Source organism: Felis catus, chromosome A1, assembly GCF_018350175.1.
Source record: "Felis catus isolate Fca126 chromosome A1, F.catus_Fca126_mat1.0, whole genome shotgun sequence".
In the NCBI taxonomy this organism is placed as follows: Eukaryota; Metazoa; Chordata; class Mammalia; order Carnivora; family Felidae; genus Felis; species Felis catus.
The window spans coordinates 176,555,641-176,570,418 of NC_058368.1; the positions used below are offsets into that span (position 1 = coordinate 176,555,641).

General features: G+C 52.2%; 1 protein-coding gene and 1 long non-coding RNA gene across 4 annotated transcripts in view; one reads left to right on the forward strand and one right to left on the reverse strand.

Annotated features, from left to right (window-relative positions):
* The first annotated feature begins 268 nt into the window (after positions 1–268).
* LOC123379550 lies at positions 269–6,402 on the forward strand. Of its 2 annotated transcripts, none has more exons than XR_006584128.1 (2): positions 269–559; positions 6,052–6,402. It is a non-coding gene; the product is annotated as an uncharacterized LOC123379550 (long non-coding RNA). The 2 variants fall into 2 exon arrangements; XR_006584129.1 differs by lacking the exon at positions 269–559 and adding an exon at positions 3,216–3,345.
* Positions 6,403–8,991: 2,589 nt separating this feature from the next.
* Positions 8,992–14,778, reverse strand: part of NEURL1B (neuralized E3 ubiquitin protein ligase 1B) — a 39,076-nt gene continuing 33,289 nt past the window's right edge. For both annotated transcript variants that reach the window (XM_045035476.1, XM_023259599.2), the window contains 2 exons: positions 14,385–14,510; positions 8,992–13,999 (listed from right to left, as the gene is read on the reverse strand). In XM_045035476.1, coding sequence (XP_044891411.1) covers positions 13,755–13,999; positions 14,385–14,510 — 371 coding nt within the window. In that variant the 3' untranslated portion in view covers positions 8,992–13,754. The remainder of the gene's footprint in view (positions 14,000–14,384; positions 14,511–14,778) is intronic.

Genomic DNA, 14,778 nt, shown 5'->3' on the forward strand with positions numbered 1-14,778 from the left:
CAAGAGTGGATTCGATCCCATCCCTGCCCTTGAGGAGCTAATGGTTCACCAAAGGAGGCAGAGACGTCAGCAAATTAGTACAGATTAACCCAGCCTGGCAGGGCGGGGGGGAGGGGTGGGGTCTGCCAGGGAGGGCTTTCTGGGGCAGGTCACGTGGAAACTGTGAGGTTTGAATGGAGAGCGGGCGAATAGGCATGACCCAGGTGCAATGTGTGTGAGTGGATGCGCGTGGAGCGGGGGCGGGGGCGACCATTCCAGTGGGGGAGGGAAGCATGCGTACAGCGGGCATGAATCCCAATCCGTAAACCCAGGCGAGCATGAAATGAGCTTATTTTCCTCACAACTTCATTTCCGTTTTGAGACCCCATTCCACTGGGGTGCTATCCCTTTCCCCCAAAGCCATGGCCAAGTGGCAGGGGCTGGTATCATGCCAAGATGTGGATGGGGGGTGGGCTTAGGACTCAGGAGCTGTCCACACAGTGACCCAGACTGGTCCTAGAGCATCTGTTACATGCTGACCGCTTGCACCATCTGCTTTTCGCCCTGTGACATCTTTCCAGTGAGTATGGAGGGGAGGGGAGGGGAGGAGAGGTCCCAGGTAAGGGAGGGAAGTGCCAGGGGTCAGGGAGACTCAGTTAATATTTTTTTTTTAATTTTTTTTCAACGTTTATTTATTTTTTGGGGGGGACAGAGAGAGACAGAGCATGAACGGGGGAGGGGCAGAGAGAGAGGAAGACACAGAATCGGAAACAGGCTCCAGGCTCCGAGCCATCAGCCCAGAGCCTGACGCGGGGCTCGAACTCACGGACCGCGAGATCGTGACCTGGCTGAAGTCGGACGCTTAACTGACTGCGCCACCCAGGCGCCCCGACTCAGTTAATATTTAAAACCTAAGTAAGAGCCTTCCACTTTTGTAAAGGCGGCTTACTCTGGCTGGGGCACAGAGTGCCCCAAAGTGCAGAGTGGGAGTGATGAGGGTGGGAACTGTAGGGGGACAACAGAGGGGCAGAATTGGGGTGGACCCACATATCCTCTCTCTTTTCTCTATGAAGGAGGGGGTGGCCTGAGCCTGATAGGGTTACTGTTCTCTCTAGCAGAGGTGGGTGGGTTCTCGAAGGCCATCGGCAGGGCGGGGGGGGGGGGGGGGTGCGGTTTATAGTTTCACTCTTCCCAGATCCTGCAGTGAGAGGTCTAGGTGGTTTGGGGCTATTGCATGACTATTATGTTACTATAGAAACCAAGGGTAACAAGTACCAATCACTTTGTTGGGGTCATGGAGTTAACAGAGGCCACATCTCAGCCCCCACCCAGAACACAAACTCCCTTTTCCCTTGCAAACCAGTAGAGAAGGATAAACAGCCCTTGCAGACTCACTGTCCTGATTTAATCTGATTTAACTGCTTAGCAGTAGTTGGGCAGTTTTGCAATTTATCAGTTTTGCAACTGCCGCTCTGGGGAGGTGCTTAACAGGTGAATCAGGGCTTCGGTGTTTTCTATTTTATGTAAAGGAAGAAGGGAAAATAGCAAGGATTATTTAAAAAGAAATATTCAAAAGCTATCCTCAAGGTGGAGAATATATCCTCTCCAAACCAGCTCCTTGATATACTTTTTTTGTTGTTGTTATTATTAGCCTAATGAGTCACCGAGGCCAGAATTAAGCTGCCTCAGGGCCTTTGCACCCACTGTTCCAGCTACCTAGAAAACCTTTCTTTTTCTGCTCCACCCAGAGACCATCTACTCCCCCTTCAAGATGCTCCTCAGGAGTTGCCTCCTCCCAGAAACTTCCCTTGATTCTCTCAGTCTAGATCAGGGTGCCCACGTTGTCCTGGGTTTACCCTGGCCCCTCTCTCGTAACATCAACATCCATTTCTGCCCCACTCCCTGGTGGCAAGTTTGGTGAAGCAGAGAGCGTGCGGTGTTAGATAAACTTGCTCCCTGGACCGGGCTCTCCTTGGCCAACTCTCTAGACGGCCGCCTTGCCTTGTCAGATCTCTTTTCCCACTCTCCAGCCCCTTCCTGCATTAAACAATAATAACGATATTTCCACGATTCGTATGTTGAAATCCTGATCCCTTAGTGTGACTGCATTTGGAAATGGGGCCTTCGGGGAGATAATTAAGGTTAAATGAGGTCATAAGGGGGAGCTCATCCAGTAGGACTGCCGTCCTCACAAGAAGAAGAGACACCTGAGATCACTCGCTCTGCGTGTGCACGGTGGTAAGGCCAGGACACGTTGCCAAGGCAGGAAGAGAGTCACCACCCACCCGCCCTGCCAGCACCCTAACTTTGGACTTGCAGCCTCCAGAACTGTGAGAGGATACGTTTCTGTTGTTTAAGCCCCCCAGTCTGTCGTATTGTATGGTGGCCCCAGCAGACTGGGACACAAGTGTATGGGAGTCACCCCCCGATGGCCACAGAGGAAGTTTTAGCAGTACCTCCATTCCTCTTCTATATTTGAGGATTTTTTTTCCAATTCAAAAAAAATTATGGTAAAACACGCATTACGTGAAATTTACCATCTTAACCGTTTTTGAGTTGTACAGGTTTGTGGCATGAAGCACATCTTCATTGTGCAGCCATCTCGACCATCCATCTCCTGAACATTTTTCGTCTTCCCAGACAGAAACTCTGTGCCCGTTAAACTCTAACTGCCCCCTCCCTCGGCCCCCGGTAGCTTCCATTCAGCTTTCTCTCTCTATGAATTTGACTGCTCTAGAGACTGTATGTAGGTGGAATCGTATGGTAGTTGTCTTTTGTGACTGGCTTATTTCACTTAGCATAATGTCTTGAGGGTTCCTTCTTACTGCATTTCCCTCTACGTGTTTAATTTCAGTGTGCCTGACACACGGTTTTGTGTAGGGCTTAGACTGGGCCAGTCAGCTCAGTGGCCTGAGATGCGGACCAGAGTTAGGGGCCAGCTAGCACTCTCCTAGGACTGCAGGGTCTGGGGGAGAAACTTGTCAGGGTCCCAGCCCCAGTCCGTCCCCACCAAAGCTTCAGCCCAACCACAGGCTCTGATGTAACCTCAGCCGCGCCCCAGTGTCACCCTAGCTTGTCCTCCTCAAGCTTACCTGGATCCACAAGGCCATTCGCAGGAGTCTGGATTCTCAGGTCATCTGCTGACATCTCAAGGATCTGCTAAAGGTGGGGTGAGGGCAGCAGGCTTAACCAGCGCTTGAACCTTGACGGCCTGTCCCGCAGTTTCTTTCTCCTCAAGTCTTTGCGCCCTCCCCCAAGACCACTAGAGGGCGACAGTGCTCCATCTTCTGCAAAGAAACTGCCGGACCCTCCCAAGGAGGAGCCCAGAGAGCCCTCTTCTCTGGACCTGGGGACTTGGGCCTTAAGGTGAGAATAGGGAAAAGTTAGTTCCAACGGAATGGGGCCCTCACAAGATCATCCTGCTTCCTGACCCTCTGGCCCGGCAACTCCACTGCCCGGTGCCCTATCTGGGGCTCCGGAGTAAGCCTGCCTAGGGGTCACTACCCAGCAGAGTCCTGGGAACCTCTTGGGGGAAAAGAGGCTGGTTGTAGCAGAAGGAAACCTCTGCCCGAGGCCCTGGTCTGCTTTTCCAGCACAACTGCCCCGAATCCTCTGTGTTGGGGCAGCTCCCTTCTGCAGAGTGGGCTTGGGCCGGTCTCTGCTGGCCGACTGCTATCCACCCCCCAAGGCCCAGTTCTCGTGTGACCTCCTCAGGGAAGCCTTGTTCAGCAGCCTGGCCTCTGTTAAGAACAACTCCAACTGAACCCCTCCCAGGGTGGAAAGAAAGACTTGGCCAGGAGGGATGGCCCTGGAGTCAAATCTGGATAACCCTGGGACTACCTGGGACCATCTCTCAGGGAGGGCAGAAACTGAAGGAAGATTAGAATTGCTCAGAATAATGGAGAGGGTTCTTTTTTTTTTTTTTTTTTTTGGAAGGTTGGGGGTGGGGGGAGGTGGCACCAGAAAAGGGAGAAGAGCGTTAGCTAGCAAGGGAGACGGGGGTGGATGGGGAAGGCCAGAGACATCGCACCGGGAAATTTCTTACACTTCTGTCCTGGGGTGGCAAGGGGCACCCCCTTCCTCCAATCCTCCCTCGTGGGGCAGATCTCCCTGGGGGGTATGGAGGTGGGCATGGTCAGTGCTGAGGCGATGAGCGTGGCCAGGCTGCAGGCAGCTCCCCACTCAGCTTAGCTAGGGCAAGGCCTGGCCCTTCCCACGCCCCTCCTGGAATGTAGGGCTGCTCCTGGGAGTTGAGCAAAAGTGTGACTTTCCCTCTGGAGTCCGAGGTCAGTCAGCCTCCCAGGCCTGGGCCAGCATTCTTGACGGGGAGCCAAAACAAGCAAGGGGCGAGGGGCCGGGGCGAGCTCAGGGGCCTGGCAAGCCCCCGCCATCTGATTGCCCCTTGCTTTCATTCCTTGTGGGAAGGAGGTGTGCTAACGCCAGAAACTGCACCCTGGGGGCGGGGGATATAAATACCGCGGTTCTACTATTTGGTAGACCCTGTGCTGGTCACCTGTAGATGCTGCTGACAGTGTCGCGGGGCCAACTCCTGAGGCAGTACAGGACCTGAAGGAACACCCAGCCGGGGTGGGGGCGGGTAATGGGATGAGGAAGCGAAATGGCCTCTAACACTGGTAACAACAATAACCACCATTACTGAGCACCCCCTAAGTGCCAGTCACTTTCTGACTCAGTTGGTTCATCTTGACAAGCCACGAGGGGGCTGAGAGCCTCTCAACTCAGAGATCCAGAAACTGAGGCTTAGACAGGGTCAGTGACTTGCTCGTGATCCCACGGAAGAGGCAGGCCTGGACCCCAGGCTCGCCTGTCTTCTGTGCTGTACCTCATCCCCTCACCTCCACCCCACCTCCCTGTTAGGCACCAACACACTGGAAACAGCTGCTCCAAGCTGGGACGCCAGGATGCTGCCTCCCTGGGCGAAGGTCCCCAGGGGACATTTTCTGCCACAATCAGCCGCTCTTCCTCCCTCTGCGGGCTTGAGGGGATAGTCCTGCAGGCCCCACCTAGAGGCAGGGAAGTGAGACCTACGGGAGGTAGCTCCTCATTGCACAACTCCAGGGGCCACATCCACACAAGCTTTGGGATGAACAGCACCTCTGGAGGCCCCTCGGGGAGGCCAAGTGGCCTTGCTTGTTGGGGCAGAGTGTGGACATGAACTCAGGCCTGTCCTGCGGGCTCCGAAGCAGGCCCTTTGGATTCCTCAGAGGATGGCTAAAGCCTTTCCCCTGGCAGCTGGGAAGAGGCAGGAGAGGGCAGTCGGAGGCTCTCTACCCAGGAAGAAAGGTTTACACCTGGGCAGGCCCCAGCCAGGAGGGGAGAGGGCTGAGACAGAAGACTAGGCTGCCCCAGGCACTTTGTATTGATGTAGCGGCCCCTGGGCTTCTGGAAGCTTCCCCTGGGTGCATTTAACAGCCAAGGTCGGGGCTCTGTTCCTATTGTGGATGCCTGGAATAGTCATGTTTTCCACGTCCTTGTGTGGGAGCCAAAACCAGCTTCCAAGAGCCAGGAGAATTGAGCCTGAAGGAAGAGGGGAAGATTCCCTGGCCCTGGAGTTAGACTAATGGTCATTATGTAAGTCAAGGACCCTGATGGGCGGCTTTCTCTCTTTGTCCTTCTAGACGCACAGCCTGATTCCCTCCCCCCTCTCCCAACCTTTCATCTCTTTTCTCCTCCCCCTCCTCTTACTCCTTCCCCCCACAGCCTCCTTCTGACAATTTACCCACAAACAGTGATGCTGTGGAAAGCGTCAGGCCTGGCCAAATTCTGACTCCACAGCTCACACCTGTGTGATTTGGGGCAGGTCACTGCCCTCTCTGAGCCTTTTTCCCCTTGTCTGTAAAATGGGACTATAGTATCTACCTCACGGGCGGTTTGTGGGATCAACGAAATCGCAGTGCCTATGTTCCGGGACGCTTTGTCCCTGGAAACCACTGGGTCTCGATCCTGGGAACTAAGACCAAAAAGAAAGAGACGAAATCCTTCTGTCTTTGAGAGGCCATATGGAATGGCATGAAGTTGCCTAATCTGAAGTCTTGGTTTCCCCTCCTACAGGATGGAAGTAATGATACTTCGAAGAGCTGTCGTGAGGATTCGGAGATGTAATGGAAGTCCTCACCACATAGTACGTGCTCATCAGATGATATTATCCCTGTGGAGGATTGCTTGTCCGCAGGAACCCAGGGAAAGGGGGAAAGACAAGTCTCCGTACAGAACTCCTCTGAGGCTGGCTGTGCTTCAGGCATCAGGGTGGCAACGGTCAGGTGGTGGTGAGGGTCAGGGCACAGGCTTCGTACATTGAAACCTTAGAGAAATATGATGTGCCAGGAAGCATGACCCAGGCATCAGTGAAAGCCTGAACAGCCAGGAGAAAGAAGGATGTTTAAATTATATCCCTGAATGATCTTCAGCCTTTATGTCTTGAATTTGATCTGTCCTGGCAGCCTCAGAACCACACGGGTCTGAGCACTCTGTTTATGAGTGTTCCCCTCTGGATTGGTTGGTCTTTGAGGGCAAGGGTCATGTCATACTCGGTTTTGTGTCAAGCGTGCGTATGTGACAGAAAGTGGTTTAGGGGTTGGGCTTTTGATTCAAGGGGTCAAAAGAAAGACACCCCAGGACTTTTCCTGAAAGGTTTTTAAAGGGTCACTAAGCTGGTATGATATGAGTGAGGAGCCACTGGAGACCATCTTGGTTCACAAAGGGAGAGCCTGCCTGAGAGTGATGTCAACTCAGAGGAAAGCAGAACTGAGACAGAGGCAGATGCCTGATGATATCATGTGGACACCTAGATCCAGCCATTCCTGAAGCCAGGAGTTGACCTGTTTAGTTGTGTGAATTGTTTCTTAAGATGCCTTTTTTAAAAAATTAAAAAAAATGTTTATTTATTTTTGAGAGAGACAGAGAAAGGATACGAGTGGGTTAGGGGCAGAGAGAGAGAGGGAGACACAGAATCTGAAGCAGGCTCCAGGTTCCAAGCTGTCAGCACAGAGCCTGACATGGGGCTCGAACTCACGAGCTGTGAGATCGTGATCTGAGCCCAAGCCGGACGCTCAACCGACTCAGCCACCCAGGCGCCCCAAGATGTCCTTCTTGAGTTGAGTTTCAGTCTCTTACAACCCAAAGTCTAGATTAGTATGGCCTTCCCCCCCCCCCCTCTTTATTAAAAAGAAATCTTGATGGCACCTATGAAAATGTCCCCTGGCCTAGTAGAAATGGGTGAGATCTTTGAGAGGCACATTTTGCCTTAGCTCTGGAACGGGCCCACCTAGGGTCCAATCCTTCTTTCACCTTGGAGGGACCCTGGTTCCCTCACCAATAAAATGAGAGGAGACCGACATTGTTGTGAAGATTCATTGAGAGAAGTACGAACATCCTGGTTTCTTCTGCTTCAGAAATGCAACTTAATTTCTCTTACCCCATTTCTCCCAAAACTCAGTGTCACCAACCCAGGCTGTTTTGGCAAGCTGGGAAAAGCAGGTCTGGGCAGCTCCCCCTTCTCCCTCCCCCTCTCCCCCCCCCCCCCCATGCCCTAATCCTGATATCACTGCAAGGCTCCACCTCCAGAAATCTGGGCCCTGCAGCCCCGCCTGGAGGAAGCCCAACCAAACTGGTCAGCCTGGCCTGGCCTCCACTGGAAGCTTGCAGGCCTTTATCTCCACTGTGACTAAATTTGGATCTCAAACTCCAGACAATCAGCCTGGGAATTCCTGAAGAATTCCAGCAAGGGCTAGCTGTTTTCATCGGTTTTTTTGCAGAGAAGGGAGATCATTTTTCCGGGTAACAAGTTTAAATGAAAAGTCATAATTCGTCGTTAGAGAAAATTTAGAAAACGCGGTGGGGGAAAGTCAAATAATACCACTATCCAGACACAGCCCCCCCTGGACATTTTGCTTCCTTCCTGTTGGTCATTCCAATGCACAGTCAGGTTTGGGGGCTGTTGGTTGTTGTTTTTAATTCCATGAGATCAGAGTGTATGCACAACTTTATATCTTGATTTTCCCACCATATTTTGACGTAACACGTTCCCGTGTTATAAACTCCCTGCCGAGTGGCAGATGCTGTGCCTAGCATATCACCAGCGTGGTCTCAATAACTCACACCCATCCTCAAATCAGGAGCTCTTCTTATTCTTGCTTTGCAGATAAGGAAACTGAGGCACAGAGACCTTAAGTGTCTTGCCCAATGTCATGGTGAGGACGAGGCTGTCTAGCTTCACATGTATACTAGTAACTGGATCCACATGTATATCATGGTTCATTCAACGTTTCTCAGAGAAAAGCTGGGTTGTTCCTGCCTGCCCCACACTCAGTCCTCGCTGTGCAAATTTCCCACGGAGACTGCGATTCCCAATTCAGTTCTAGGGTAGCAGCTAGGGAGTTGAGCGCATGTCCTAGGTGGCCAATCAGACCGCTGTATTTCCCTGGCCTCTGTGATTGGCTCAGGAAGGGACACGTGATCCAGGTGGGCCCACGCAGGGGAGGACATGGATTGCGTCTGCGCTGTGGCCAGCTGCGTCGAGAGCCTGCCTGAGAGTGGCTCTGGAGGGCGGGGCGAGAAGGGGGAGAGACCTGCTCCGGCGTTTTAGATTCTGGATCCAGTTGTACCTGAAGTGGGTTCTTGGGTTCATGATACTGGACTTTTGAGTTAGCTGAGCTTTTTAATCCCTTTAAACCAGTTCGAGTTTGGTTTCTGTCACTTGCAACCAAGAGTTCTGGCGAGGTCACTCTGGCTGTTGGAAGTTAGGGTGGCTTATGTAATTTTTTATCATTATAAATACTGCTGCAATGCTTTACATACAGAGCTTGTCCTTGATTGGAATTCTTTCCTTGTGATATTTTCACAAAATTAGGTGGCAAAAGGATCAAACATTTTCAGGACTCTCTGGGCGTTGTGCAAGATGTTTCCTCAAGGTTGGCAATGCTTTGTATCCCTCACCTTCACTCCCCAACGGTATGTGCAGTTGTGATTTTTAAAATTGAGTACTGAAGAAACTTTCTTTTTTAACAAGCCAAAGTTGTATTTGTTTTTTAAACAGAAAAATTATGTTAATATAAAACAGATAAAAATAGACAAAAACCAAAACACACAACAGGCAAAGCACAACACACGGGACCAGTGCAAACCCTTCCCCAACCACACCCCCAAGTTTTAAAACCTTTATTACAGATTCCCAAAGATTAGATTGTATTGGAGAAGTCACAGTATTGAATCAGAAAAATAAGAATAAGAGACATTTTTAAAAAGGTCTGTACACAGGTAGTGGGGGGATGGGATGAGAGACGTACACTTTATCACTCCTACATCAAAAACATAATGCAGAAGGGTTTAAGTGATTAGCACATATTTCTAGAACACTACCATGTATGCTAGTCCCTTGCCCACTTTTTAACGTTGCTTTTAAAAAGGATAAAAAGTGCACAGACACTTTCATAAGGCACAGACAGATTGTTGTACGAGTCATTTCATTAGGGCTTGGAAAAGACACACAGTTAAATACTGAGAAATGCCAGGAGGCCACGTGTTCCTGAGCGGGCGTCCCTCTGCCAAAACCGGGGCAGAGATGGGATCGAGCAGGGGGAGGTTATTGCCTCTCATTCTCCGAGATTTTGTGCAAGCCCATTCTCAACTGGAACTGACGGGGTTGTCTGGGGACTCGGGGATTGATTCCAGCATCCCGTCCCGCCTGAAAGGAGCAGGTAGGCCTCTCCCCACGTGTCTCCCTGGCGGGACTTGAAGGTAATCATCAAGCAGTGGAACCTTTGAGGGTTCTGCCCAAGGCCATTTTGGCGGCAGCTCACTGACTGCAAGGTGCCTGGCATTTCTAATGCGGCGGAGGCTTCTGGAAGCATGCAGGAGGTTCTGGGTCAGGAGAGCAGTCGTGGGCACTCACCAGGATAAATCCCCGAAGGCAACAGAATGGCCAAGAAACCCCAAAGGATTCTGTCCCCAGTGTCTTATTATCCTGTTAATGCCTCTCCTTCTGAAGGTAGAGCTAGGGCTATCCTCTCAGCTCTTCATTCCCAGCACCCCACACCTGGTAGGCGCTCAGCAGATGTTTGTTGAATGACTGTGTGTGTGTGTGTGTGTGTGTGTGTGAGTGTGATGTTTTACCAACCCCCTGAGCACTCATAACTTGATTTCTGATTCCTTCAGTAACCTTTAATGAGTACCTACTACGTGCTAGTATAGGCCCCAACACCAGAGGGATCAAATAAAAGTTTACACATCTGTCCATCTCCTGCTCTGGACAATCTGCTTCCTGCAGGCTTTGTCTTCAGTCCCAATTCCCAACACCGCGTCCAGAAGAGGCCATGCTGATGAGTGGGTGTTGAGCAAAGTGTTGCTGCACTTCGGGGAGCAGCTGCCCTGTGAGGCTAAATCCCAGAAGACTCCCAGTTCTGGGAATGGACTAGAAAAAGGAGGTTGTTTTGACTTGGAAATGGCCCAGCTTCTCTGATGGCTCAAAATAGGCACAAGACCACAACAAACGAGTGTCTTCTGGTCTCCCCCTTCTTACCCCTGGAATCCCTGCTTGAGGGGGTGGTGGTGCTGAGGCCCAGGAAGGTGGCAGAACGAGGCGCTCATTTGCTCTCCCAAGCTGCCTCATGTGTGTGCTCCTGTGTAACAAAAGGAGGCCTTCAGGTTGGACCCGGGACCTCACGGAGCTCAGCTCTGCCAGGAAAAGGTGGGCAGTGGGAAGGTGAGCCTGAAAGGAGGGACACGTGTCCTTCCAGAGTATGGGTGGCAGAGCAACCACAGCCTAGAGCTGGAACTCTCCATACAGGTGCGGGTGCCCAGGCTCTCCCCAGGAACTGCCCAGAGAAGTTTCAAAAAAGAAAACTCAAGGCAGTCTCAAGCTTAGGGGGGCTGGGGCCAGGCAGTGGAGAGTGTGGGAGTCAGCACCAGATACTCCTATGTTTGAGTCCCAGCCCCGCCACCTAGTGAGTTTGATCCCAAGTCACTTCATTCATAGGGCCTTGGCTCCCTTATCCATCAGGTGGGCACAACCCTGCGTTTCATCAGTCCTAAGCTGCACAGTTTTTCCACATTTCAAGTCTCTGATTAGAATGAATTGTATAGCTGTGACATCTTGCAGTTAGAATTGGCAGCCTTTTTTTTCCCCTTAGCAGTACATAAAATGGTGTATTTTATAATCAGTGGTGTTTTCGATACGCCTCAATGGGGTAACAAGACCTGCCTCACAGAATTAACGCATGAAGATGCCTCGCTAGCCCAATGCCAAGGCACGTAACGATGTGAAAGAAAAAAGTGGGGTTCCCTTTCCTCTTTCTTCTGCCATGTGAGGGCCATGTGAGCAGCTAGTTCCTTTATAGCACTGAATAAAACAGTTTAGAGCATCAGGAAATGTCTGGTTTTTAGAAGATAAACACCCCCTTAATTCCTCTTGGAAACAGGGAGTCTATTTATAGCAGCTGCAGAGCAAGTTAAACAGGCCACTAGCTCTCCCTTCGTTCCAGGTAACAGGTCACCAGGAGCATGGCCTGCTCCACCTCAGGTCCAGGCCCTCGGTCACTGGTTTCCTGACGGTGGCTGTACATGACCCTGGCTGGAACCCAGGGGAGATGGTCAGGAAAGGCAAGTGGCAGGAAAGACAAGCTGCCTCCTGCTGGCTTCTGAGACCACCAGAGCTTGTGAATGGCTCAATCCAGTCAGGGGCATTGCTGCCTGGAGTACCAGTCCCGTAGGGGAGGTCATGGGTCCCCTCCCACATGGCCTGTGCCCACATCACCCATGGGGGAAATGGAAGGCTCCTGCAGGCCAAATTCAGCTGGGCATGGAGTGCTGCCTAGCCTCCCCAGCTCTTATACTGGCAAACTCTGGGGTTCCAGTAGCTCCCCCAAAACTTTCATCACAAAAGTAAAATGTGGGCATGTTTCCCAGACTCACTAGGGGGAAAATAACCAATTAGGGGTTCTTGCAGGAGTTAAGAGTGGGCGTTCTGAAGTTGAGATCAGCTCAGAACACGATGACCACTTCCGGGCAGAGAAGCAGGGGGCCCAAGACCTAGAGCATCACGAAGACCACCTGGGCTTATAGGATTTGATTTGACAAGGGCCCAACTGGGGTGGGCTCTGGGTCCCCAGAGCCCCAGCAAACATGTGTCGTATGAATGCAAAAACTCTCTGGGTGTTCTTTCCCAGCCGTCATCTGTTCAGCAGATGAACAGATTAGGAATTGTGATAAAAAATGATACCCATTCTTTGCAGGGTGTCTTGGACTTTTTTACATGTTATACGGGGCCTCCCAGAGGTTCTGCAGTGGGCAGGTACTGGGCTTCATCTTGGACGGATCGGTAACTGAGAATCAGAGACGCCCAGGGGCTTCCTGAAAGATACAGCACAAGACCGGGCAGAGGTTGGGCCCAGAACTGGGGACAAAAAGGGAAGAGAGGCCCCGGGCCGGCCCATCAGCCCAGAGATGGTCTGGGAGTCTGCAGAGATGGGCCTAGGCAGGGTGAGGGGGGTGGGGGACAGGGGAAATGCCTGCAGAGAGTCCTGGGAAGGGGGAAGAGTCTCGATGTCAGCAGTTCAATATCTAAGCTATTAGTTAACATCTTAATGGTCAATTAACATCTTAGTAATCAGCAGCAAAAGAGAAGCTGAGAGTCAGAACTGGTTGCAAGCCTTTTCCTCCTCCCACTTCACCAGCAGGTTGCCCTGGTGATGCCAACAGCTGCTGGTGAATGCCAGGCCCGGGGGGAGTCACAGCAGGAAATGTGGAGAGCTGTCTGGGAGATGGAGTGGCCTTTCCAATTCCAGGTGAGTCCTCTGCCTCCAGGATTCTTTCCCTCCCCCCGGCAAAGAGAACCTGCTGCTTGTCTTCTCCTCGGTGACAGCAAGGGGTGGACCAGGTGAAAAGCATCTAGGGACCAAGTCGAGGTGCACTGTGCTTCTTATTAGGCTGTCCGGGGCTGAAGGGGGTGAAGGGGGTGAAGAGGGTGAAAAGGCTTCTGGGGATGACACCACCCAGAGCTCTCGGCGGGCCATAGCACCCATCAAAACTCCCCTCCAGGACCGAGGAAGAAACTAAAAAAGCAAATTGTTCTTTTATGTTCTCCACCCACCTTCCCCCCCAAGGCGTTGCTGCTTTGGAGCTGTAAACAATGAGCTATTTTTGCCTTCCTTTAGAAAATCCGAGTGTCCCTTTTCTATACCACCCAAGGGGGTTCTGTTTAGGTGCAGGCTTCATACATTCAAAACCAGCTGCCGTGACAGCCCCAGAAAGTGAACAATTTCTAGTCACGCTACCGTCTGGGCTCTGGATTGCACATTCCTTAGTGTTAAATAACCTCCTAGAGCCAGGATCCCTGGATAAATACCTACGCGTTCTCTCTCACTCATTCTCTCACACATTCCCTCTCTTCTCTGTCCATTCCCTCCCCTCACCCTCTCTCACACACACTCAGCCCAACCCCAGCAAAAAGCATTGCACAGAGAATGCTGCTTCCCAGCTGAGAGGTCACCGAGGGACAGGGTGGTCTGCTAGGCAGTTCCTGAGCTTGCTCTTGGGACGGCCTTTTTGGGGGCAAAGCACTTTTGAGCCAGAAGCAGCCCTTGCCTGGGCTCAGACCCCCAGGGCCTCATCTCCATGACTGTCACGCCTTGCCCACTATTGGAGAGTGGCAGACGGGATGGCCACTGCCCTTGGATTCCTTGGCGGCCATGGTGGTTGCCTGGCCCAGGGGCCTTCAGAAAGGTGACCTTGCTCTGGCCAAGGCCCACTGGCAGGCCAGGCTACGGCCTGTAGATCTTAATGACATCCTTGATGGGCCTCCGGCAGATGGGACAGCAGGCCCGGGCCTGCCTCTTGAGCCGCAGGCCGCAGCTGTGGCATAGGCACATATGTCCACATGTGTAGATGACTGTGTCCACTTCACCGTCAAAGCACACTGTGCATTCGCCATTCTTGCTGCCTGCCGGCTCTGGTGGGGAGAACATGGGAGACACTGGGGGGCTCAGCGGGGAGCTGGGTGCCGTCACTGTAGAAAGGGAGAACAAGACAGACCTCAGTAATGTGGTTTTCAGGTGGGCTCTGCTGGGGTAACCCCAGGAAGGCAGCGCTTATATGGCCGAACTTGTGGGGAAACAATTTTGTGAGATACCAATTTGGGGTTTTTCTTCTGGGCTTTGTTCCCATTCCTTCCTTCCTTCCCCCAGGAAGCAAGTCCCATCATTAGCCTTTGGGATACCAGAGCTCGATTTCTCCTCCCTCCAGGTGAATGTACAGCTGAGACAGGAGAGGATGCAGGGAAGAGGAGGGGGAAAGGTGGCCATCCTTGCTTAGCCTCAGGAAGGCTCTGGCCCAGCTGAAGGAGCCGGGCCGGCTGCCAGCCCCTACCCCCTCTAGGGCTTATACCTCCTTACCCAGGGATGACTCAGATGCTGAGGAGGACTGGTTGACACTGAAGGCCATATCAGAATCACTATCATCCTGGGAGCCGCTGAGGGACCCTGATGGAGACGTGGTCGCAGGGCTGGACTGCAGGGTGCCTGAGACCAAAGAGACTCCATCAGGGGCAGTGCGTGTGTGGGGGGGTGAGCCCTGTTCTGCTAGTCCCTGGCTCCTCACTCTTGCACCTTACCTTCCCCATCTGTCTAGTGGGGGGATAAGAGTTACCTCCCAGGGTTCTGCTAAGGACTAATGGAATCATACATGTGTGGTGGACATCTGTTCTTTGCCTGCCCAGCCTCCATTCCTGTCTATTTCAGAAACAGTACCAGGATTTTGTTTTGAAGCACTTACTTCACCCTCACTCAC